Genomic DNA, 27317 nt, shown 5'->3' on the forward strand with positions numbered 1-27317 from the left:
CCTTGCTGCTCCCAGGCCCTTTGTGCTGTTGCACCACACTGAGTTGAGCCAAGGATTGGTTTAGCATGTTGTCCAAATCTGGGTTCGTGATCTAAGCCTCTCCCAGACTAACCACACATGGTAAATCAAGAGCAGGCCTTGGTGACAGCTCAATGCACATCTGGAGAGAGCTTAACCATGAGCCAAGGGTTAGATGACATGTTGAGCCTAACTTTGGCTTATCTTAGTGTGGTAGCAAAAAGGAGGGAGGGAGGGGGCAAAGCAGCTGTGAGCTCCTCTGCAGGAACCTGGTTTACACTAAACCATGGTTTGGCTCAGTATGACCGGTGAGCCAGGTCACTATGTTGCGTGCGTTTTCCACAATTGTTATTGTACCACCATTGTGCCATTTAATATTTTCCCCATTGTATTCTTTAGAGCCAGTGTGGTGTAGTGGTTAAGAGAGGTAGACTCGTAATCTGGGGAACCAGGTTCACGTCTCTCCTCCTCCACATGCAGCTGCTGGGTGACCTTGGGCTAGTCACACTTCTCTGAAGTCTCTCCGCCCCACTCACCTCACAGAGTGTTTGTTGTGGGGGAGGAAGGAGATTGTTAGCCGCTTTGAGACTCCTTTGGGTAGTGATAAAGCGGGATATCAAATCCAAACTCCTCCTCCTCCTCCTCCTCTTCTTCTTCTTCTTCTTCTTCTTCTTCTTCTTCTTCTTCTTCTTCTTCTTCTTGTGTTGAGACTTTTTTGTATAAAGCAATATACAAGTCTAACAAATTGAATCACTTGTGACTTCCTTACTTTGGGGACAGACAATTGTATGGGCACAACCATCAGAGGTAAGACAGTTCTCACCGCCATGGCTTCTTGACAAAGCATTCTGGGAACTGTAATATGCTGAGATCTCTAGTCCTAGCTTTGCTATAGGGAAAGAATTGTTAAACCAGTTTTAAGTCTGTGGTGTGGATTCCTGGAGCGATTTAGCACTTCTATCCTTTATTTGTAAACCATATGTCAGGTGTCCTTTATTATGCAGATGCATACATTAAGTGCATTTTATGACAATGTAGACAGCCCTTGGTATGTGGCCCACTCTCTTTCCCACGGGCAACCAAATGTTAACTCTGTGGTTGAACCTACGAAAAAGTCGTAATGAATGTATGTCACACAGCTTTGAACGTTACTTATCTGAGGCGAACAAGGAACTGAGTGGGCACGAATTTAACCAGGCAGGTTCCCACAGACCATTGCAAAGTGTTTCTCAGACAACAGCTTGCAAATCCAGTTTGAAATTATCTCGTCTGCTTCTGCTTATCTTGACATAAGTTTTTTTTAAAAAACAAACAAACACTGCAGTAAGCGAATAGGTTTCAAATTATGGAGTGGAGGAAGAGGAGTTGAACATAACTGAGGAAAATATTCTTTTTTTAAAATATGGTGCATTGACTAGCATTAATAAAACCTGCTCTTTAAGATGCTGCTCTTATCAGATATTTTACATTAAAAAGGATAATTATCCTTCTCAGTTACTAATATCTTAAATAGGTGAGGGGCCATACCTTATGCCTTGAATGCAGAAGACCCAAGGCTAGTAAAAAGCGTCAAATATCGTGCAGTGAGGAAAAACTTCTCCGTAAGACTTTGGAGGGTGTTGCCAGGTAGAGTAAATATGGGACAAAGCAACTTGTAGCTCCCCCTATTGTTGTTGGGCTCTCATCAGCCCTGACTACCAGCCATACTAATGAATTCCAACAACATATAGAAGGTCACAGGTTCCTCATCCTTGGGAAGAGGGAAAGATTGTTAACCCCTCTGGAAACTGTAGCTCTGTGAGGGGAACAGGGGTATTCTAACATCTCTCAGCGCCATTAACAACCACACTTCCCGGGATTCTTTGCAGGAAGCCATGATAGTTTAAAGTGGTATGATACCACTTTAAATGTATAGTGCAGATGAGGCACTCATCTCACGAAGAATGGTTGAGAAGTCCTGCATATGTTTATCTTGGAGGAGAGAAATTAAGGGGAGGCATGAGGCATGTCTTCAAGGGTCTGAAGTGCTGTCATGTAGAAGATTAAGCAGACCTGCTCTCTTTAGACTTGCTTTAGAGGGCAAAACTAGAACAAATGGGTGGAAATGGAAATGGAAATGGGCCCAGAATTATAAGGAACTTCTCTACCGGAGGTATTTAAGCAAAAAGTGGATAGACATATCTCAAAGGCTCTGTAGTCACAAGATTCATATACTGAGCAGTGTGCTTGATCTGAAGACTTTGAAGGTCTCTAAATAATAACCAATAACCAATAACCAACAACGTTCTACTTTGGGATATGAGGAGATATGAGCAGACTACTCCTTTCCAAAGAAAGCCCCACAAAGCCTTTTCTGGGCTGTAAATGTTGCCTGCTGTCTTGTGGACAAAATATGGAGCAAAATATGGAGCAGAACTTTTTCAATCGGGATGCCAACTCTGTGGGGTACCTTACTTCCTGATCCAGCTACCCCCGACATTAAACATTTTTAGATCATGTGTTGTTTGTATCATTTCCTGGTTTTGCATTAAAACTGTCGTCATTGTCGTCTCCCCCCCTCCCCCCGATCTGCTGCTCCATTGTTTTCATGAAAAAGATTTTTTAGCTTTGTATTTTACCTGGATTTAACACCGTGTGTTAAAAGTGCAGACTAGAAATGTGTCAAATAAATAAATAAATAAATAAATAAATGTTGTCGTTTTTGTTTTTATCCTTTGAAGCTATGATTTTATTGTTGCAAATTGGATTTTATTTTATGTTGTCAGCTGCTCTGATTTCTTTTTTTGAAGAAGAGGAACAAAGTTCTTCTTCTCTTCTCTTCTCTCTCTCTCTCTCTTTTTGAAGCAACAAGCTATTTCTTTCTCAGTAGTCTAGGAATCTTGGAAATGATGCTCTGCATGTCATTTATGGATGAGGAAAGGAATTATGGGGCTTTCTGAAAGCGAAGATTGACTCTGCTGTCTGTAATTGCTTCTTATTTCCCCAAGTCAAGGTTGTTGTTTTTTGACTGGGGGAGGCATGGGAATTGGCACAAGAGATGCAAAACCCAGTTTGAGGTGGGCGCAACTAGAAAGGTTCTGGAACTGATGGACCTGTGGCAACTCTTGCAGTAGCCCTTCCCTGCCATCAGTGAGCATGTGCTGTTATGCATGTCTGTAACCACTGTGTGTGTGTGTGTGTGTGTGTGTGTGTGTGTGCGCGCGCGCACTCACATGTGACACATTTGATATGGGCTGACTGTGCAAATAGCACACATTCCCTCCCTCCAAGTCAAGGTGAAAATGATGCTGATGATGCTTCATTTATATGCCACTTTTCCTCCCAGGAGCTCCTGATGGCATACATGGTCCTCAACCCCCAAATTTTATCTTCACAAAAACCTTGTGAGGTAGGTTAGGCTGAGATATAACAGCTGGCCCAAACTGTCACCCAGTGAGCTTCCAGACTTAACATGGCTATGAACCCCGATCTCCCAGCTCCTAGTACAACACTTTAACCACTACTTCTGATGTTGGCACAGTCAGTCAAATTCAGTCAGAAATTCTCCAGCATTTCCTTTTTGAATTATATGGGGAAATCTGTTATTTGTTCATGGATGGGAATAAATGCATGACACATAAGGTTGCTATGTTTGCCTTAGCAGCCCAACAGCTCAGAAAAAATATAATTTTATCACATGGGGTGCCATGTGCTGGTGACCACCTCTGCTAAAATGTACTTCATTTCTGCAGCAGCCAGTGGTTTCTAACAAATGCACCTGATAGACAGACAGGCTGAAGCAGAAAAATCCCACACATGCCCCTCTATCCCTCTTTATATAATATTACATGTAAAGTAGTAATACAGTGGTACCTCGGGTTAAGTACTTAATTTGTTCCAGAGGTCCGTTCTTAACCTGAAACTGTTCTTAACCTGAAGCACCACTTTAGCTAATGGGGCCTCCCGCTGCCGCCACACCGCCGGAGCACGATTTCTGTTCTCATCCTGAAGCAAAGTTCTTAACCCGAAGTACTATTTCTGGGTTAGTGGAGTCTGTAACCTGAAGCGTATGTAACCTGAAGCGTATGTAACCCGAGGTACCACTGTATGCTGAACTTTCGTGGCACTCAAATTCAACTGTCTGAGGCGGCTGCAACATGGCCCCCTCACTTTGCCTCATGGTAGGGCTGGCTCAGCTGGCTGGAACAGTTTTTATGGAGTTGGAGGCAGAAAATATGGTGGTCACTGCTTGGGCAACTGTAGAGAGTTAACCCAACCATCTGTGTATGCAAGGTGGCTGGATGGGTGAAAAGAAAGGGTGGCAGAATAGCTCGGTGGGTAAGCATGAGGCTCTAAATCTCAAGGTCGTGGGTTTGAGTCCCATAAGATCCCTTCACATTGCAGGGAGTTGGGATGGTTGACCCTCGTGGTCCCTTCCAATTCTGACCAGCTGTAGAAGAGAGAGCTAGTCTCTAGGCTCTTCCATTGCTCCTTCTTCCCCGTCGTCAACTGCCTTTCCAGACCCAGGGATCCCCCCTCTCCTCCCAGCTCCCCGAGCCTGTCCACTTGGATGCCTGCCTGCCATCATACAAGCGCCCCTCCGGGCAGCCCCTTCCGCCGGCAGCCGGCTCGGGCGGCCAAGGGGCCGTCTCTCGGCTCGCCGCAGCTGCGCACGCGCCGTTTCCCCCAGCGTGCTCATTAACCAGGAAGGAGGAAAACCTGATGGGAAGCAAAACCCCGAGCGCGGCCAGAGCGAGCGAGGCGGAGATCGGCGCTCTCCCAGCCGCAGGCGCGCACCATGTGGACGACAGCAGCCTGCCTGCCCGTGGCGTGCCTCTTGCTCCAGCTCCAGGCTGCAGGTAAACACGCAAGAGGACCCAATCTGGGCGTGCTAGGATGGCGTGCAGAGCAGCCGAGGCTTGGGCTAGGAGGGTTGGAAGGGGTCTCTCTGAGCGTCCGGGCACGTTGAGAGGGAGAGAGGGAGGGAGAATCGGGGCCATTAAACCACCTGTTGGGTAGTTCCCCTCCTTGGGTGCGGGGTCACCATCTTTTATTGGCGTCCCAGGAAGGGTTTTGGGGCTGAAAAACGAGCAAATCGGCGTTGGATCCTCCCCGCTGTTCATCTGCGCGTTTTTGTGGGTCATTTGCTTTTGCGCGTTCCAAAGGGTGGATTGGAGCAATAGCTTGTTCGCTTTAGCAGAGGCAGACCATCTGGTTTGTAGCTCCGGCGACGTGTCTTAGCCCCGCCGTAATCTGGGCTAGATTCGCCTCGAGCTCTCCCCCAGCAGCCCGGAGCTGCTTCTCTCGAAAGCTGAAGATCCCTCTTTTGTTCGGGAAAAGTGTCTGTTTTCTGCCCAGACAGGAGCAGTTTGGGGGGAGCGGATGGGGCTGTTTTCTGTCGGTGTTGTCTGGTGTGGGCTCCTCTGTCCGTCTGTGTACAGTGCATGTTTTCGGGTTTTCAGCACCAGGGTCAGCGACAAGCCGAAATACCTAGAAATGCGAAGCAGCGGGGAACCGGGCCAGACAATTTCTACATCTTGCAATCATATGGTCCCCGCTGTCCTGAGCTCTGTTAATAAGAATTACGGTAATTCAAAACAACACAGCATTGCAAACGCTCAGCTGCTGCCCTTCCAGGTAACAAGAGATCGAAGGACTAGAGGTTTATGCCTGTGCACCTTTTAGGTTTGTTTGCAGGGGAAATCGCACAAGTCATTATTGTAGCATGATGGAGGCTGTGCTTTAAATGCGTGCGGGGATGTGGAAGTAGCATTTTAGGAAAGGTGAAATCCTGCTGCGACAGCTCTCTCTTGTGCAATAGCCGTACAGCGAGGATAATAAATCCCCTCTCTGCTTACCTAGCAAAAGCTTTGCCGCCTTCAGGAAAACGCTGCAATTAAAGCATTACAGCCCCCCTCCGTGAACACCTTTTTAATCTTGGCCATCGGTTTTAGACTAGTTATTATATGCTTGAATTTCTGCACAGAAAGAGAAAGATGGTTCAAAGAATATCGCAATCGTCTTGGGCTCCTGATCCCCGTCATTTAAAGTGCAAGGTCCTCATTTTAAACAGAAGGACCATTACTTAAAGATAACTCTCTGTTAACAGAACCACAGCACCACCTCATTTCAGCAAACATTGCTGTTAAGTTCTTCCTGCAATGAAAATGGATGTCGTCTGCTAAGGAGCTTCACTCCCAGTTTGTCTGAGTGGTCTTACATGGCTACAGTTTGGTGGTGGGGAGATGTTAGTTGCCCAAGGGGTTTGTTTGGAAAAATCGAAGAAAGAAAAATCTTGCGGACTCAATACCTCACTAATCACAGGCACACACTGATTTGGAGTTGGGCATCCCTCCCCCAGCTGGTCATATTTTGTTGCATAAAACTCAGGTATTGCATAAAACTCAGGTGTTTAACATGCCTTTTCAGAAGCAAATACTGTTGCATTCAATGGGAATAATTCTTTTAGGATTGCAGTTTTGAGTCATCTGTCTAATAACTGGAATGATGTACCTTCTCTCACTCCTGCTAGTTTAATGCAACATTTTTATAATCTCTAATTGTATCTAGTTAGTGTTGGATGATGGAGGCTGCAAGCCTGTATCTACTTACCTGGGAGTAAGTTCCACTGAACAACAGTGAAACTTACATCTGAGTACATATTATAAGACTGTTCAGTGAGAACCCTTAAGGCCCTGAGCGCTCTCTGTATCTCTGCATTCATATGGATGGTTTGCCCCTGGAGGGCTTCCACCTGTGGACCTCCATCTTCACAGGTGGACCTTTCTCTCCACAATAACCTCTGGCTCCTGGGATGTACTCTTGGGGACTGCAACGTTGCACCCTAAAACCAACTACACAATGCAAAATATTTCAGAGCTACAATATAGTGGAAACAGAGACTGGTGCAGCATATAATACAAATTGTGGATCAGATAAACCTAAAGCCTACCAAAGGAAATGGTTTTTGCCCTATGGCATAAGAGAAGGTGCCAACTGAGCCTCAAGGGGCAAAGACTTCCAGAGTTTAAGTGTGGCCACAGAGAAAGGCCCTTTTTATGCCCCTCAACTGATCTTCCACCATGGCTGGGACATTCTAAACTTGCATGTCTGCATGTGTTTGGATGGTAGTCACCTAAAGTTTACTCGGAGAAGACTCATTAAAATGACAGCATATGACTAAGCTGAGTCTATTAATTTCACTGGGTTTACTCTGAGTAAAACTTAGCTGACTATTGTCCTTTATTTTTAAATAAAATTTTAGTGGCTAAAATTACTTTGGAGATCAAATTGGAAGCTAATATTTAGAATAAGACCCCTGAAGCTCAATCCAGAAGAGGGTAGGTAGATCACTGCCACTTTTTTTTTTTCAGTGGGAGTGGATCACAGTCTCTTGGGAGTTGGACATGCCTGGACTATAGGAAAGGAGAGCCTGTGTGTGTTCAGCTGTAGACTCTCCCCACCGTCAGGAACTTTACATCAGGTGGATAGGCTCTGCTTATAGGCACATAGGTTGCCCTTTTTGGTGGTCTGCTGAATACATGGGCATGGAGGTGTGTTTTAATGGGCAGTCGCACCTCCACATGGACAAGCACATCTACGTACTTTGAGTGTGTAGGCGTAACAATTGAAGAGCCATTCGATTTGCCTAGGATTGCATCTGTGCAGCCCACTCCAATGGAAACCCAGTCCTATTTATTTCATTTGAATCTTATTTCATGAATCAATATTCTTAAGAATGAAGTCTTGGCTTATAGGGCACGACCTTAAGCACATCTAGCTGGAGTAAGCTACAAGTAAATGGGTTTAGGATCACAATCCACTATGGAAAGGATATCTCAGTTGGTAGAGCATGAGACTCTTAATTTCAGGGACATGGGTTCAAACCCCATGCATTGCAGAGGGTTGGACTACATGACCCTTGCAGTCCCTTACAGTTCTATGATCCTGTGTCTTTTAGTTCTCATGGTGGAAGTAAGCCTGTGTCTAAGCTGCACTGCTTCATAATGCTTCTCTATTATTAAAAACAACAACAACTCTGCACATAAAATACTTGGCGTCAGGGAAGTGTTCTAGCTTAGCCTTCTCCAAGACATTCTGGTTTTCTAAGTGAGAGGATTATTATTTTTAATGGAGTAATTTTCACTCTGGAGAGCCCTCGCGTACCGCCTAAAACTATACCTACCTGATACATGGCTTGATATTATGCACACAAATTTTGTTGGGCTTCCCCATATTGCTCTTGTGATACACCTAACTACGATTCCTGGATCTCTTGCATACAGCAAAAAAGGAATCTGGCCAACAAGATTGTGAAATTCATCTAATCATGGACTACGGTTATGAATTATACATGGTGGTTTCCATCTATAGCCATCAGCTGCATTGCACTTAGTGCGGCTGTGAGTCTCTCATTATATCCCCTCTGTGAGATGTGGCTGAAACATCTCTGGTTCTCAGTATGGCTCCCATTCTGTGGTACAAGCGGAGACTTTCACAGTGTGGAGTTAACAATAAGCAACACATTAAAAAAATCTCTAGCATTCACTAAGTTAGGAAGGAAAATAGGTTTGTGGGCTTTGATTAGATGAGCTCCAGGATACCATTGGCCAGAAGTTTGATTCCTGTTGTTGTTGTTGTTGTTGTTGTTGTTGTTGTTGTTGTTGTTGTCATTGTATGGGAGAGATCCAAGAACCATATAGTTTGGTTTATTGCAATAGCAATAGAAGAAAGCTGATTGAAACAAAGTGACTGTGCTTTGGGTATGAGAGGACAGCCCCCAGCTGTGCCGCGGTTTAAATCTCCTTTGGCCACTCCTCCCTCCAGTGCTGATTGGCTGGTGGGGTCCCGCCCATGGGTGGGATGGGTGGGACCCCGCCCCTGCATTGATCTCCGCCCCCAGGTGGATCACTGCAAGGCCCTAGACCCGGCCACAGCACCACCCACCAAAAAGTTAAGCAGACTTAAAAAACATATAGGCTGTACAGCGTCTTTAGTGCACATCTTATCCCATTGACTGGGTGTGGAGGATGTCCTATGTAAGTGAAAGGCTTGCACTGACAATGCCTACAGGTTAACAAAAAGAATGCCACATAGGTTTGTTGGTTCAGTAAAAGGCAGCAAGGTGATATACAGCATACAAAATTACAGTAAGATCATTAAAAGCACCAGTAAAATATATAAATAAATACTGGTTGGTAAAAAGAAATTTACATTGTAAAGGCATGTCTGAATAACACAGTTTTTAGGAGACATCTTAAGGAAGGCAGTAATGACATCTAAAACTGGTAGATATATCAAGTACTGTGCCAAACACCTACCTTGGAGTATTTATTTACATTAGAGTATTTATTTAAAGGCTATGAGTGCAATTCAGCTCATTAAAATGAATTGGCATAAGCTGCGTAACTGCTGGATTGCAGCCAATGAATCACATCTATAGGGCAGATCTGTCCCTGTCCTTTACTGGATCCTGGTCATTTGGGGAAGGTTTGGGGTAGTTTTGTTCAGCATCAGAACTTGGTCACCACCACTAGGAGATGATTGATTCAGAAGATCTTTATGTAAGCCTCAAAAACAAATCTATTGGGTCACATTAAAGCTCTCAGCAATAATGCTATGCTGACAAATTATCCTGAATTTTTCAGCCATTCTACCACAAATTTCTGTAAAAATCTCATGAGTGGAATTCAGGACTCACCTTACCTCTGGCATGGCCAAAGGATGCTTGTGAGTGTCCTTTCATTCTACAGATCCACAAGTTCGGCACACTTGGAACAGAGGAAGCTGCCTTATATGAAGCCAGGCTGTTGGTCCATCTGGCTCAGTATTGTTGACACTGACTGACAGCAGTTCTTCACAGTTTCAGACAGGGATTGAACTTGGGACCTTTTGCATGAGAAGCAGATTGTCTGCCACTGACTGGGCTATGACCTTTCCTCAGATGGCCATGCTACCTGAAAACTCTATGTTGTCCTAGCGTTGAGTTTTCATAAGTTCAAGGACCCTGCTTACCATGTGCCTGACAGCTGTGCATTGTTGTTGTTGTTGTTGTTTAGTCGGTTTGCTCTTATAGAAATCAGCACAGAAATAAATAAAGGAAGCACTTCCCTTAAAAACAAAACCAGTGCGCGAACTGATCTTAGGGGCTCAGCAGCCACCCTCCCTACTTCCCATGCTTCAATCAAAGCCCAGGGGAATACATCATGAGAACTCCTCCCTTGAGTTCTTTTCTTCCCAGCAACAGGAAGCACAGGCAACTCTGTAGGCTGCAAAGCCCTGAAGAAATGTTTCATGGGATGGAAAAACACCCACACTACCCACATTGACCTCACAGGAATAAAGCAAGCTTGATACTGCACCCAACCTGCGAGTGAGGTAGAAAAACAGAAGGCTCTTTCGCAGGTAAGAAATTGGGGCGACAGGTTTCAGCACAGCACTGGCTGACAACGATTTATTTTATTTTACTTTATTTTATATCCTATATTTTAATTGGTGCAGACCCAAGGCAGATCACAGCAAGAATGAAAACAGATGCAGCTAAGAACATGCATAGAACAGTTAGGAAATTTTGCATATTAAAACCAGCACTGAATCAAAACAAGTTAAAAGCATCCAAAAGCACAAGAGGAGAAGAAAATGTACAAGACCCACCATTAAAGGATCTTGTCACAACAGCCAGTTAATGGCCAAAGACCCTTCTAAACAAAAAAGTCATTGCTTGCTGGTGAAAGAAAACCAGAGAGGGGGCCGGCCTGGACTCCCATGGAAGGGAGTTTCACAATCTAGGAGCAGCCCTCGACAAGACTCTCTCACATATCCTCACCAAATGTGTGGTGAGTGTGACAGGACAGAGAAAAGTGTCTGCTGAAGATCTAAAAATCCAAGTAGGCTCGGATAGGTTTGGAACATAGGAAACCACCTTATATGGATTCAGGCCAGTGGTTCATCTGGCTCAGGGTGGTTGGTACTGACTGAAAGTTGCTCTCCTGGCTTTCAGAAAGCAGTCTTTCCAGCATTACCAGGAAATGGATGGATTGAATCTGTGACCTTTTAATAATCATAATAATTTTGTTATTTATACCCTGCTCATCTGCCTGGGTTTCCCCAGCCACTCTGGGCAGCTTACAGTATGTATAGAAACATGGTAAATCATCAAATATTAAAAGCTTTCTGATACAGGGCTGCCTTCAGATGTCTTCTAAAAGTTGTGTAGGTCTTTATTTCCTTGACACCTGATGAGAGGGCGTTCCGCAGGGAGGGCCACTATTGAGAAGGCCCTCTTCGTGGTTCCCTGTAACTTCACTTCTCACAGTGAGGGAACGGCCAGAAGGTCCTCAGAGAAGGACCTCACTGTCCCGGGGGTGGAGATGCTCCTTCAGGTATACTGGGCTGAGGTCATTTGGGACTTCAAAGGTCAGCACCAACACTTTGAATTGTGCTCAGCAACATACTGGGAGCCAGTGAAGATTCTTTTGGACCGGTGTTTTATGGTCCTGGGGGCCACTCCCAGTCACCAGTCTAGCTGCCACATTCTGGATTAGTTGTAGTTTCCAAGTCACCTTCAGAGGTAGCCCCATGTAGAGCGCAATTGCAGTAGTCCAAGCGGGAGCTATCTAGAGCATGCACCACTCTGGAGAGACTGCCTGTGGGCAGGTAGGGTCTCATCATACCAGATGGATCTGGTAGACATAGAATTGACCTGTGCCTCCATGGACAGCAATGAGTCTAAAATGACTGCCAGGCTGCACACCTGGTCCTTTAGGGGCACAGTTACCCCATTCAGGACCAGGGAGTCCCCACACAATAGAGCACATGCCAGGCATAGGCAAACTCAGCCCTCCAGGTGTTTTGGGACTACAACTCCCATCATCCCTGACCACTGGTCCTATTAGCTAGGGATGATGGGAGTTGTAGTCCCAAAACATCTGGAGGGCCGAGTTTGCCTATGCCTGCCATATGCTCTACTGACCCTTTCTGGTTTAACTAAAGCAGGGATGGGGAATCTGTGGTTCTTCAAATGTTATTGGACTCCAATTCCTATTGGCCCCAGTGAACATAATCAGAAATGACAGGAGATCAAAAACATCTAGGTGTTTGTGAGGTGCAGGTTCACCATCCCTGAGTCTTTATCATCCTGTTGCCTTCCAGGTGTTGCAGGACTCCAGCTCCCACCATCCTCGACCATTGGCCATGCTGGCTGGGGCCTGATGGGAGTTGTAGTTCAACAATGCCTGGAGAGCGCCTGCTTGATGAAGGCTGATCTTCATATTGCCTACATGCCATGCTCCAGGAGCTCTGCCTAAACTGAAGCAGAGAAGAACAAAACGTATTATCTTGAGAGAAGAGGTTGTCACCACAGAGGTGGACTGCTCAGTGTGATCCAACTACATTCTACAGGAATGCAATTTCCAAGTGCAGAATTATTTTAGGGAGAAGGAGGACTAGCGCTGCTATGTACATCGCCAGTCTACTATGCATATGAAAAGAATATTTAGAATGAGCGTAGCCGACTCTGCTTTGAAACGTGTTTAGAATTCTGCTTCACGGCATTAATTAATTTAAACACTTTCCAGCCATTGTCCCTTAAATTTGTTCTGCTGCAGAAGGTTCCCTGCTGAAATTTTATTAGGACGTAATCTATGCTAGGAGGATGTAGACAATTATCTTTTTTTTCTATGTGAAAGCTCAGCAGACATATTACAAAGTTATTTTTTGCTTTGTTTCAGAAGAAGCTAGTTAGGGTGTGTTCATGTGAAATAGCTTGGTGGTTCTGCATCGAGAGGTGTGTGTCTGTCTGTCTCTCTCTCTGTGTGTGTGTTATTACACTGAAAAATATCTTCAAATCTGTAGGATGGAAGAATATTGGTAGAGAAGATTCTGACCAATCCAGGACTTGTGTGGGCTGAGTGGACTCAATCTCACTTTAGAAATGTGATGGAGTGGTTGCATAATTGTTGTTGTTTCAAAGCATACCTATATTTTATTATGCTGCCACCATACCCCTGTTGGAAACCAATACAGTGGCACGTTGAAATCTGCCTTTATGCACATGGTAAAGCAATCAAATGAGCACTGCATGGTGCAAGTCACATTGATTGATTTCCTGACATTTCTATCCTTCCTTTGTTCTGTTGTGAAACTCAAGGTTCTTCAGCAGGGCATTGACCCAAACCCAGACCTGATTAGCATCAGCAAGGTGCTAGCTTTATGTTTCTTCAGACCATAGCCTGTCAGCACTGCTGTAATCCAGCAGACAGAGATTTGAGAGTGAGATTGAGGAGGCCTGGGTTCCACGTGTCCTGCAGATCTTAGTATGATCCTAAGGAAATCTTTATCTGTCAACTGAGAAGAGTGATGAACTGGGATATATTTGGAGATTTATTTCCATTGTACGTGAAACTTGAGAAAGCTGCTCCCAGTCAGTGTGGACAGCACTCAAGTAGATGGACCAATGGTCTGATTCAGTATAAGGCAGCTTTGTACATTGCTAATGGGATGGGGGTGACGCTGTGGGTTAAACCACAGAGCCTAGGACTTGCTGATCAGAAGGTCGGCTGTTCGAATCGTCACGACGGGGTGAGCTCCCGTTGCTCAGTCCCTGCTCCTGCCCACCTAGCAGTTTGAAAGCACATCAAAGTGCAAGTAGATAAATAGGTACCGCTCCGGCGGGAAGGTAAATGGCGTTTCCATGCGCTGCTCTGGTTCGCCAGAAGCGGCTTAGTCATGCTGGCCACATGACCTGGAAGCTGTATGCCGGCTCCCTCGGCCAATAAAGCAAGGTGAGCGCCACAACCCCAGAGTTGGTCATGACTGGACCTAATGGTCAGGGGTTCCTTCACCTTTACCTTTAATGGGATGGTACATATAGGAGTAAATGGTACTTCCGATAGCTTCATTGATTTTACTTAACGCCGTGTGAAGAACAAGCAACAGATAAATTTATATTCAAAAACAAGTGTGGTTAATACAGAAGGCAGATGCTCCAGAATATCTAACACATGAACACAGCCTTGGATGCATGAAAATAATCCTAAATTCATTCCTTGTAAAGTGAGATTATCCATTCTGTTCAATGGAGTCTCAGGGACGATGAAAAAAAAGGCACCTTCTGGAAAATGTCCAAGTTTTGTGCAACATTAAATGAATCAATATTCTGTGTATGAGTGAGTCAGGATTGTGAATACATTAGGGACCGATCCATCAACTCTTAATTCACATGAGTGTACCACAGAAATCCAATTGCCCACAATATCAGATTTCCACTTCACTTAAAAGTTGATTGTGAAATACATCTCTATACAGTAGTCAGAAGCTCAAATAAGCCCTTTTTGATTTATTCTCAGTGACTTTGAGCCTGTCAGATTTTCTCTTAAAAGTGTACCGTACAGTATTTTATTATTTCACAAAGTATATTTTAAATGCATGTTAAAATATGCAAAATCAAGGAAGAGCTTTGCTCTGGATGCAATGGTTTTAGGGGAGGGGAAATGCAGGCAATGAGTCTGTCGCAACTGGCATGTGACCTCCTGGTCATTTGAGATGGATTTGTTAAGCAGATATTACAGATGCCAGGGATGCTAGCTCCAGATGGCTCTGTACTCAGTTGGACATTGAGCATCATTTGAAAGCATCCTTTGGGTAAATATGTTCTATGCTTTGGTTTGTTTAATTGGGAAAGGGGATATAATTAAAGCAAGCTATTTGTCTAAGCAGTTTTTAGTAGAGTTGTCCATGGAATCAGATATGTGCGTTTACTTATGGGGTTTGAGATGGGGAGAACGCACTCTTTATACTCGCACTGCTTCCTCTGCCTTCAATTATCAGCAAAATATTGCAAGCAATATTGCAAGTAAGTAGGTTTTAGAATTCAGTCCTCCAAGTGGCACCAGGTTTGTTATCTTTTTGGCACCAACTGAAGATGTATTTGTATTTATTTAGGATTAATAGTGATTATTATAATAGGTTTTGTTTTGTTTTTTACCTTTCTGGCTCTGGGTTTCTGTGGTTTTTAAGAACAACTTCTTTTTTTAATGCTTTTAATTTGCTCGGTATATTTTGCTATTGATAACTGTTGTTTTAATTGATTGCTTTAATGGTTAGGCTCCCTGATCTTCTTAAGACTGAATAAAAACACTGTAAATAAACGACTACTTCTATCCATGTCTCTCTTTAACTAGGGGCGGAAGATCTGTGGTCCTCTGAATGCTGATAGACTCCAACTCCCGGCAGGCATGGTAAAAATGCTCAGGGATTATGGGAGTTGCAGTCTAGCAACATGCAAAGGGTCACAGGTTTCCACCCCCCCCCCCCCGTTTTAAACCATAAGAGTAGGCCAGGTGAACAGAACTTTTGGCCCTGTAGATATTGCTGAACTGTAACTCCCATCACCACCACCCCCGACAAGCACGGAAAATAGTCTGGGATGATGGGAACTGTAGTTCATCAACATCTAGAGGCCCAAAGCTTCCCCACATGTGGAACAGGTGATGTGATAATGGTTATCATCAGTGCACACATACTTCTAAGATTAAAAATGGTAGCTGGAATTATTAAACAGGTACATGGGATGCTGAAGGAATATAGAGAACAACATCAACTTGAAGTACAGAATCTCTTCTTTGAAGTCAGTTGAAATCTATGAATTTCCAAACACAAGTCCATAATAGTACAAAGCTGGATGCGTGCACACTTTCTGTGTAGAGTTTAAGAATACAAGTTATGTGGTGGGGCTGAGTACAGCTGAAGTCGGGGTTAGATGTACTGTATTTACTCAAATGTAACACACATCTTTTTTTTGGCCAAATTACACCGCAAAAATTAGGGTACACATTAGATTTGATGGCGCCAGCAAATACTTTTTTTGGTTTCAAGGTTTTGAAAATTGAGGTGTGCATTAGATTCGATGGTGCATTAGATTCACGTAAATACAGTAGTAATTTGGTTGTCTTCATGAGAATCAGTGTGATCTAGGGATGTGAGAGGAGGCTTGAAAGATGAGGAATCTGGATTTGAACCATGACTGGGAGAGTTTGGAGCATCAATCCTCTAAGGCTGTTCAGTGGTAACAACAGTGATGTTTCTTGCAGGGTGTGTAGGAAACTACAGGCGCAATCATATGCAACCTGGCATGGTCAGTTGAACTCAGTTGGACTTTCTTCTGAGTAAACATGCTTTGCCTCATGCCACGTGTAAGATAAACACTGGAACACACTCTGCACAAAGACAGCAATAAGGATGTTGACCACAGGTTCATGCTTTTCAAGTGTTTAACATGGAAACTGTACGCTCTTATAAAATTGCAGCCAATTTTGGAGGGAGGGGAAAGGCAGCAGTGAGCCTGGCATGGTGCGGACACAGCTGCAGAAGCACTGAAATGGCTCCGCTGCCATGGCTGCACCTGCCAAGCTCCTTACTTATAGAAGGAGCTATAAGTAGCCCCCTTCCTCCTCCTGGTGTTGAACGGTGTTTGAAAGGTGGGAGAGGAAAGTAGCCCCACTCAGCTGCCCCACCAGTTGTCTTTTTTTTTCCACTGTTGAAGAAAAAAGGGCATGGGAACCTGTAGTTTCAGAAACAAAAGTTAGCACTCCTTGTTAGGAGGAGATGGCATCGTAATTTTTATTATTTTTTCTTCCTTATTGCAGTAGGACACTAGGACAAAAATAGCCACTGAAAGATTAACAACTCTGTCACGAGTTCTCACTCGTTAGATTTGCCTCCAACTGTCAATTAATGGTCGAGTTGATTAATCTGATTAAAACTTGCAGTCCTGATTTATTAGGAGTAGTCTTTGTTGTTAAGTGCATTGAATAGGAGGATAGAAGAGGCAGCCTGTTCTCTCAGTAGGAAGCACCATCTGCTGTGAAGAGGTGGAGAGTGGGATGTCGGGTCAATTCAAAACCTATACAGCGCATCCCATAGATTTTATTGATAGCTATAGTGTGTGTGTGTGTGTGTGTGTGTGTGTGTGTGTGTGTGTGTGTTGAGGAATGAGGTCATAAAAAATACCTGAAACAGAGGTCTGAATGGTAGGTCAGATCTAGATAGAGAAATGAGACCAGGAAAGCGACAGTGGTGATAAGAGACAGAACCTGCCTTAAGAAAAATAAATCTTTTTCCTTCTTCAACAGTAAACAAAAGAAACCCAATTTCAATTAGAATGACTACCCAATCACAAAAGGAGCCAATACTCTCAGATTTTTTTTCCATCATTACACTGAGATCAGGTGATTGTATGAAAAGGATTTTATCTTTTTATTCAGTGGAAACAGGAAATTCTTTCTCTTTTTCATTTTAGAGAAAGACAAAACATATTAGGGGGTAGGTTCTAATTTTTTTCTGTTTTTCAGAGACTATCTGCGTGGTAGGCTCTGAAAAAGAAAGTCCTCAAGGTTGGGAAACTCGGGTGTGAAGTAGTTTTCCATTCCTGAACATCCCCATAGACCCAAGATAATTACCAGAGGATAAAAGTGAAATAACCTGCCATTAAGCTGACTAATTATAATTCACTGGATTTTATTCATGCCAACAGAATGGCAGATACCATGTGTCGTTGCCTCTCACTAAGAGGAGTAAGCCATCCCTGTGAGGTCAAAATCCATATGACCAAATTGTCCCAGTGGGAATGTGGGGTGAGGTGTGTGATGAAAGGCTTGTGCGATTCTTCACCCTGACTGTAATTCCCATGTCAACCTGTATTTAATGTTGTGAAGCTACTGAAAGTTAGCTGAATGAAAAACCAGAATGCTCACTGAGTAGTGAGCGACAAAGCAGTCATATTACCCCAGTGGTGGGAAACCTTCATCCTGGGAGCTGAATGTGACAATTTAGGCCTCTCTGTCTAGCCTTTCTCCCTAGGCCACATCTATCAATGATCCAAGTGCTTTTGCCTGGCTAAAATGCGTCCTTGATGCCCTGGCTCAGTTGATAGAGCATGGGACTCTTAATCTGAGGGTTGTGGGTTCAAGTCTCATGTTAGGCAAAAATATCCCTGCATTACAGGGGGGTTGGACTACAAGATTCTTGGGGGTCCTTCCAATTCTACAGTTCCAGGATTTTAACTCTGACAATGCCTCTTGTGTGTCTGGATTGAAGGTACGGAGTGTTTGAATGTGCGTAAAAACTAGCTTAGTGTACAAAACTAAACGTCGTATTTGTTGCTTCACCCATTTCTGCCCCTGACCTCCACACCACGAGCAAGCAGCATTCAAAAGGTTGCCAAGAAGTGATGTGGCAGTGACATGGCGTTCAGACTGAAAAATGTTCCCCACCCCTGTGATACTCCTTTTGTACAAGCAAAGCACACAATTTCATCAATCCACATTCCCACCATGTCAGAGTCGTGGTGTAGATTGTTTTTCAAAGTATCAATTTTCATTGCTTGCTCTAAAACAGGGTTTCCCAAACTTGGGTCTCCAGCTGCTTTTGGACTACAATTCCCATCATCCCTGGCTGCTGGTCTGGCTAGCTAGGGAAGATGGGAGTTGTAGTCCAAAAACAGCTGAGAAGCTCTGCTCTAAAATGAAAAAAGGGCATGAGTAATTGCAAAGATACTTCAATATGGTTTCGTCAGGAGGGGGGACAGGGGAAAATTAAGCTGAAAGCCCCTTAGCGCCAACACTAAATATTTGTTCCCCTTTGGGGCATGCTTGAGGTGGGAGGTGAAAACATCAGTCCTTCCAAGATATCGGGGAAGTATAACAAAGGGATCAAAAAATGTTGGTTGGCTCTATGTTTTCATGGCACTGTCTCAAAATGATTACTGTTCTAAAAATAGAACTGACCACTTTTGCAACAAAGGGAGAGAATGTTGGGAGTCTGGAAGAAGAATTCCATTTCTGGAAGAATTATTTCTGGGGGAAACAAATTACGTTATAAATATTAACTGATGGCCTTTTGTAGCTGCTCAAGGACCTGGAATATTAGGCAGCTGAAACGGGCTGTGTATGTTTCCAGAGGTTAACGCTGCTATAGAGGTAGTGTCGGTGCATTGTTATGCTTATGTATAATTATCTTGACAGGTGTCAACTCGGATTTCTTTGATGTGAACACCTGCCCGTTTGGTGCCTAGACTGCAAGCCTGAATCTAATATCTAATGGCTACTGAAATATATATAAATGTCAATCACTCTTGGCTTGATTTTTTTTTTGTTTCGTTACAGGTTTCTTTTTTTGTTTTACTGGCTTGCTCACATAGTTGTAAACCTGTTGTCTGATTCTCTTTCTACAAAAGCACAGAATTAAATGTCACCTGAACACAACTAGAAAAGCACTCACTTGCATAACTGTCCCATTGCATCTTTTTGCAAGATCTGAGTTTTGGAATCTCCTTGAGCATCCAGAAACTCTGCATAGTTCTTGGGGTTTTTTTTTCTTCTTCCATGGAACTTCAGCTTCCTTAATTTTTACATCACAGTTCTAAAGTTCAGATGCTACAATTGCACTGGGCATCCATCCATCCATCTATCCTTTCCCCCTCTCTCAGGTTACTGAATTTTTTCTCACTACTACGGTAACTCTGCTATACTCAGCCTTGTCCATCACTTACCAAAGTTCAGATGCTGCTACTGCACATGGTCTTCCATCTACCCATCCATCCTTACCCCCTCTCTTAGGTTATTGAACTACTTTCTGGCTATTTAACTGTGTTTTATTTTGCCTTTTCCATCACTTACCAAAGTGAAGTGACAGACTGCAATTCACTCTACAGGAGGAGACTTAATATTCTTGAAGTCTGTGCATGTGAGAGTGTTTCCATATGATCTCGGCTGGGGACCATCGGCTGGGTGAGGACTGCAGGGCCTGCTCCCTTCCAGGGCCTTTTCCAACTGGCCCAGGGGGCGTGGCCCAGGAACAAACTTTTGGAACAAACTCTTGGGGAAGGGTGAGAAGTGTTCTGCCATTGCTTCCCTGTTCCAGGTGGTTAATGTGCTTTAAAATGTCCTCAAGCAGTCGGTGGCAATTTAAATTTTTATTTCTTTATTTATTTTTTTCCATTGTTGGGGGTGGGTGGGATGGATATTTGGTTGGGGATTAATTTTAGTATAATTGTTCTGTTCCTTTATGATGTTGTTGTTGTTTTATTGGTTCTGTATAGTTTGTGTTTTGTTTTGAAGGGGCGAGATCAGGGCTGCCTGGGAGTGGGGCCCCAGCCAACACGATGGCTGGGACAAGTTCCACAGGGGGGGGAAGCACTGGGACATCCAATCTCGGTGATCATGGGCAGGAGGCAGAGTTACGCTAAGACCAGACCATGTCATTACCGAGGAGGCAGGTTTAGTCGTTGTTTGAAGACTATCCCTGCCTCCGGGTCTGGCCTTGACCGGATGGATACTGGAATCAACAGGGGAAACCTACATGACCTGAAGGTGTTGCTGTGTAATGCCAGGTCAATGATGAATAAAACCACTGCCATCCACGACCTGATTGTGGATGGAGGATTTGACCTGGCATGTGTGACAGAGACCTGGTTGGAGGAAGCAGATGGGCCTGTCCTTGCCGCTGCTTGCCCACCAGGTTTCTCTTACACACAGCAACCCAGGTCATGTGGGCGGGGAGGGGGGGTTGCAGTGATTTTTAGGAAGTCACTAGCTTGCACCAGGTGTCCTACTGGGAAGATCCAGTTTTCTGAGTGCATGTTCTGGAAGTTGGGCAATAGGGGCAGTACAGGATTCCTTTTGGTGTACCGACCTCCCCGCTGCACCAAGGATTCCCTGTCTGAGGTGCTTCAGGTCATGGCGGATTTTCTCCTGGAGACACCTAGTTTGGTTGTCCTAGGGGATTTTAACATCCATGCCGACACGACCTTACAAGGGGCTGCTCGGGACTTCGTGGAAAGCATGGCCTCCATGGGGCTGTCCCTGAATAAGTTTGGCCCAACTCATAGTCATGGACATGCCTTAGACCTGGTGTTCACCTCTAGTGACGTGGGTGATCTGACACTAAGTAAAAGTGAAACAAAAGAAGTGCCATGGTCAGATCACTTCCTGGTGCAACTGGACTTCTCCGCGACCCTTCCCCTCTGCAGGGAGGTGGGACCAATTCAGATGGTCCGCCCCCGCCACTTAATGGATCCAAATGGTTTCCAGAGAGTGGTAGGGGATGCTTTATCCCATGTTGATGGCCTTTCAGCTGATTCCCTGGTGGCCCGCTGGAATGCGGAGTTAACCAGGGCTATCGACTGTCTGGCTCCGAAGCGCCCTCTCCGATTGCATGGAGCCTGGACAGCTCCGTGGTTTTCTTCGGAGCTGAGGGCAATGAAACAATCGCTGAGACGGCTAAAGCGTCGGTGGCAAAAAAACTCACTCCGAATCTGACCGGACACAGGTTAGAGCTCATCGTCGAGCCTACCAAGTGGCGATAGCGACGGCAAAGAAGACTTTCTTCACCGCCTCTATTGCATCTGCAGAAAATAGTAGCAGGAGACTCTTTCAGGTGGTTCGTAATTTAACGGAACCACCTTTACCACCTGGGCCTTGTAAAGACCCCAAGATCTCCTGCAACGATTTTGCAAAGTTTTTTGCAGATAAAATCACTCATATTCGGAAGGAGCTAGACACCACCGTGGGAGCAGGGCTGGGGCAGGAGAGTGCTAGAGCTCTGTCTGGTCAAGTTGCATGGAATCAATTTCAAAACGTTACCCCCGAGGATGTGGACAGGCTGCTTGGACGCGTGAAACCAACCACCTGTCTCCTGGATCCTTGCCCATCCTGGCTAATAAAAGCAAGCCGGGAAGGGCTGGGCGATGGGCTCTGCGGGGTGGTGAATGCTTCCCTCTGTGAGGGAACATTCCCAGATCTGCTGAAAGAGGCGGTCATTAAATCGCTTCTTAAAAAACCATCTTTAGACCCGGCCAGTATGGCCAACTATCGCCCAGTCTCAAATCTTCCATTCTTGGGCAAGGTGATTGAGCGCGTGGTTGCTGAACAACTCCAGGCACGCCTGGAGGATGCGGACCATTTGGATCCCTTCCAATCGGGATTCAGGCCTCATCATGGGACTGAAACTGCCTTGGTCGCGCTGGTTGATGATCTCTGGCGAGCTAGGGACAAAGGTGAGAGTTGTTTCCTAGTTCTGCTGGATCTCTCAGCGGCCTTTGATACAATCGACCATAACATCCTTCTGGACCGTCTAGAGGGGCTGGGAGCTGGGGGCACTGTTATACAGTGGTTTCACTCCTTCCTCCTGGGCCGTGTTCAGAAAGTGGGGGGGTGAGTGTTCAGACCCCCGGGCCCTCACTTGTGGGGTGCCTCAGGGTTCCGTCCTCTCCCCCATGCTTTTTAACATCTATATGAAGCCGCTGGGAGAGATCATCAGGGGGTTTGGACTGGGTGTCCATCAATATGCAGATGATACCCAGCTCTACCTCTCTTTCAAATCAGAACCAGTGAAGGCGGTGAAGGTCCTGTGTGAGCGCCTGGAGGCGGTTGGAGGATGGATGGCGGCTAATGGATTGAGGTTGAATCCTGACAAGACAGAAGTACTGTTTTTGGGGGACAGGGGGCGGGCTGGTGTGGAGGACTCCCTGGTCCTGAATAGGGTAACTGTGCCCCTGAAGGACCAGGTGCGCAGCCTGGGAGTCATTTTGGACTCACAGCTGTCCATGGAGGCGCAGGTCAATTCTGTATCCAGGGCAGCTGTTTACCAACTCCACCTGGTACGCAGGCTGAGACCCTACCTGCCCGCGGACTGTCTCGCCAGAGTGGTGCATGCTCTAGTTATCTCCCGCTTGGACTACTGCAATGCGCTCTACGTGGGGCTACCTTTGAAGGTGACTCGGAAACTACAACTAATCCAGAATGCGGCAGCTAGACTGGTGACTGGGGGCGGCCGCCGAGACCACATAACACCCGTCTTGAAAGACCTACATTTGCTCCCAGTACGTTTCCGAGCACAATTCAAAGTGCTGGTGTTGACCTTTAAAGCCCTAAACGGCCTCGGCCCAGTATACCTGAAGGAGCGTCTCCACCCCCATCGTTCTGCCCAGACGCTGAGGTTCAGCGCCAAGGGCCTTCTGGCGGTTCCCTCATTACGAGAAGCAAAGCTACAGGGAACCAGGCAGAGGGCCTTCTCGGTAGTGGCGCCCGCCCTGTGGAACATCAAAGAGATAAACAACTACCCGACATTCAGAAGACATCTTAAGGCAGCCCTGTTCAGGGAAGTTTTTAATCTGTGATATTTTAGTTTATTTTTGGTTTTTATGGAAGCCGCCCAGAGTGGCTGGGGAAACCCAGCCAGATGGGCGGGGTACAAATAATAAATTATTATTATTATTATCTCATACACATGGAGAATGATAATGTTCAGTTGTCCTTTTGTGTTACTGAATTCACATGATTCCTCCTCCAACCAGCAACCGAAAATTAAGAAAAGGCAAAAGTGTTTTTTACCGCAAAAACATCCTACCAATGTATGTAACTCTTTACAATAGCTTTTCAACTAAATTATAAACTTTCCCCATTCTTTATTAAAGAGGTCCTCTTCCTGGTTTCTAATTCTGCCTGTAAGCTTTGCCATCTTGACGTTGTTCATTAGTTTTGTCTGCCACTCTTCTTTGGTCGGAATTGTAGACCCTTAGGATCATCTAGTCCAACCCCCTGCAAAACACAGTCAGTCGCAGCAAAAGCAGCATGGCTCCATCAGTGCCAGATTTCTGCATAAGCTAAGCAAAATCCCTTATTTTGGCTGCTGATCCCTGATTTTTGAGGCTGCTGGTCCCTTATTTTCAAATCTGTAAGCTGACAGCTATGCCCTGTACACTCCTGTAAAATAGGAGAGGGAGCCCACCCTAGATAGCCAGCCCAAGAGGGTAGCAAGTTGAGACTATTGCTAGGGCCCCTGAGGCCAAAAGGGTCACAAACTAGCTTCAGTGCCCATCAAAGAGGACTGGAGAGAGAATGCAAGAATGCCGTGCCTCTTCTAGGTTTAAGGGACAAACAGTGAACTTGCTTTGGTCATGGATCCACCAACTCCTGGAGCTGGTTCTGCCCTGTACAAAACCTCTTAAACTCCCCAAGCACAGAATAGCTGAGGCTTCCACTTTTCTGTGCTTGTTTTCCACAGGAAGTTTTGTGTTGCCCTGAGGGACCATCCCTCATGGCGTTGGAGCACGACGCTGTGTTTCTGTCACGCACCAGCATAGACTGATACACCGAGAGTCAAAAGTCTGCTCTGTTGCTTTGTTGTTTTTTTCACGCACACTTAATAATGACAAACAGGAATCACATTAAGCAGGCCTTAACAGCTTCCATTCACTCTGCGTCCTCAGTGCAAGCCAGATGGTTATGAGCATGTTTTGTGCTTTTTAAAGTGTAGGCAACATTCAGCGATTAGTCAAGTCCTTTCATGACGCGGGAGATTTTTGTGTGGGTTGCCGTTTTGAGGCCAAATTCTGATCTCACCGATACGACCGGATCCAAAGACCACTAATATCAAAGGGAGACTTCCCACTGACTTCATTTGACTTTAATTCAAGCCCTTAAAGGCCACTTACATCAATGGGGTTGCTCATATTTTCAAAGAGTGGATGCTGGCTCGAAAAGTTGCTTATGAAACATATTTTGATCAGCGATTAAAAAAGCAAACTTCAAAGACTGCAAAAATTGCTCTCCTGGTGTAGTTTGTTTCCGAATTATGTTGAGTAATCAAATCCTTATCCTCTCATTATCTAGAATAAAAGACGAAATAACTGGCAAGCTGCATTGCTTGTTACCTATCAGTCCCGTATCTGAAGTTGACGGTACAGTATGGACTTTTGTCTTTTATTGAAAGCAGGGAGATATGAAACAATTGAATATTTCCGGGATAATCTTGTAACCATTTCAGGATTGTCACGATATACTTGGGAAATCTTGTACTGATACAATTACATCAACTCAAGGTTTTTTGCTCCCAATAAAGCTGGTTAAACACTATGCGCACAAGCCACTGACCAAGCATTACAGACATGGCAACCATTTCCCCCTCTCTAGAATTCCTTCTTCAACACACAGAGAGCATCTCTGTACTATGGGCTGGTGTCAGAGACATTCCCTCCCCCAGGGAATTCTGGGAATTGTTGATATGCAAGGAATGGTTGGGATCTCTAATACAGTATTCTCGGCACCTGAACCAGACTCAGTATCCCAGGATTCCTTGGCAGTTCTTGAATTCTGTACATTTAAATGAGTATGCAACTGATATGACCGTACACTCCTTTCAAGAAGATACAATTTTGGGGTTATAAACTGAAATTGTAGGTGTAAGATCCTGATTTTAGTTAGTCACATCCTGAAAACAGATTGCAGGATCTTTCTGCAAGTTCATATTGCTCTGTAGCAAACTCACAGGGTTATTTGATGTTATTGATGTTATTGATGGTAAAGACCATAAGATTATATCCCCCGAGCTGCGACAGCCTGTTAGTTCTCTGACTCTTCACCTGATATCATAAATACCATTTCGGTTATTAGAGATCCCATCACTATATAGAAATGTCTTTTTCAAGGACAGGTCTATGCTGATATGCAAAGTAAAATATTGCCAAAAAAAAATCCCACCCCATCCTGTTAGGCCACCAATATGATACCATTTGGAGGCTGATTAACTCCATCCCCTATCAGCCCCAGCCATCATAGTCACTGGATGATGGGAGGGCACCCCATCAGGAGGGCACCACACTGACTACACCATCCTCCTTTTGTGTTAATCGACTCACAGTCCTTTGCAATCCTTCCCCTGCTGTCTTCCCTGCTGTGACTGTGTTCTGCCTCTACTGTCAGAAGCGGTAGGTTTCTCAAGGCCAGTTGCTGCGAATCCTCAGGTTGTCCTCAGGTCCTGGTTTTGGGCTTCCTGTAGACATCAGGGCAGCCACTGTGAGAACAGGATGCTGGGATAGATGGACCCCATTGGCACGATTCAGCAGGTTCTTCTTATGTGCTGATGCGGATGTATGACAAGGGCTGTTTCACAGTGTAGAGCAGGGTTTCCCAAACTTGGATCTCCAGCTGTTTTTGGACTACAGTTCCCACCATCCCTGGCCACTGGTCCTGCTAGCTAGGGATGATGGAGTTGTAGTCCAAAAACAGCTGGAGATCCAAGTTTGGGGAAACCCGGGCAAAGAGCTAAAAAGGAGAACTTGTGCCACCCAGATGTTGTTGGATTACAACTTCCATCATCTCTGGTCATCGGTGGTCACTATTCATGATGGCTCTGTTCTGTCTCTGCTGTTGGAGGCATCATGCATCTTGCATACCTGTTGCTTGGAATCACAAATGGAGTACAATTGCACTCAGGTGCTGTTTACAGTCTTCAAAATAGGTACTCTGTTGACCACCCTGAGAACAGGATACCAGACTAGATAGGCTTTTGTTCTGATCCAGCAGGGCTCTTCTTATGTTTATGGTCTTAGATCCTCCTTTCCTTGATTTTTCAGACTGATATGAGGTAGCTCATAACTCCCAGTGTCATCTGGAATGTAACACCTAATGAAATTTGCCATTGGTGCATCCACTTCCACAAATCAATTGCCACCCGATTGGGGAACTGTGTTTAATAACATTCTTAGATCTCCCCGTTATCACAGGCAATCTGGATTAGTCTCACCCAGATTTCATAGCCCATTCTTTGGGAGTATTATGCTCCCAAATAAATGTGTTCAAGGGGTTTGTTTGAAGCATCATTGGTATTAAAAATACAATAAGGTTTTTTTGCACTTCCCGTGCCTCTAAACCAATACAGTAAATGTCGACCTTCAGTGAAATGCTAAAGAAACTGGAACAAATATATTTTTCTTAACAATATTCACCAGTGACACTTCCTAGATTAAAAGCCATTTCTAATGTGAAAATGCCCTTTAGATGTTGCATGTAAAATCTGGCAAAGCACATACATGATATTGGATGTGTTAAATCCTTTCCAATCTTGTGTCTACAGGGACATACCTAGGGGTTGGCTAGGTTTGCCCCTGCCAAGGGTGCAGGCCCAGGGGGGCACAGAAATTGCACTTCCCCACTTTGGCTCAGAGTGTCTAGGAGCCCACCTGCCTGTCCACTCCCTGGGATGCTCCTTCATTGCTCTGGACAGCCAACATCTTCTTGCCAAGGGCACAAGGGATGGGGTGGGGGCACCAGTATAGCTCCTTGCCAAGGGCTACATGACTTCTACATTACATTTCTGCATAAATTCCTTGTAATAAGACAGACCTGGAAAATCTTCTGATGCTCACAAAGCTCAAACTCAAGAGCTCGATGCCTTTGACTTCCCCTCCACTTCCAGCAAGATGTACCATATATCCATCCTTCTCTGAGCCTAATACTGTCAGGTGGGAGTCCTGCCTTGTTTTT

At 45.0% G+C, this 27317-nt stretch overlaps 1 protein-coding gene across 2 annotated transcripts in view; it reads left to right on the forward strand.

The window, feature by feature from the left end:
• The first annotated feature begins 4679 nt into the window (after nt 1-4679).
• Nucleotides 4680-27317, forward strand: part of PTPRR (protein tyrosine phosphatase receptor type R) — a 107163-nt gene continuing 84525 nt past the window's right edge. The window contains exon 1 of one of the 2 annotated variants that reach the window (XM_081878745.1): nt 4680-4856. In XM_081878745.1, coding sequence (XP_081734871.1) covers nt 4796-4856 — 61 coding nt within the window. In that variant the 5' untranslated portion in view covers nt 4680-4795. Of the gene's footprint in view, nt 4857-14559; nt 14638-27317 lie in introns of those variants that run through there. The other variant, XM_081878746.1, reaches the window with a different exon arrangement.

The sequence above is a fragment of the Podarcis erhardii genome, assembly GCF_964252035.2.
Source record: "Podarcis erhardii genome assembly, chromosome: 10".
NCBI lineage: Eukaryota > Metazoa > Chordata > Lepidosauria > Squamata > Lacertidae > Podarcis > Podarcis erhardii.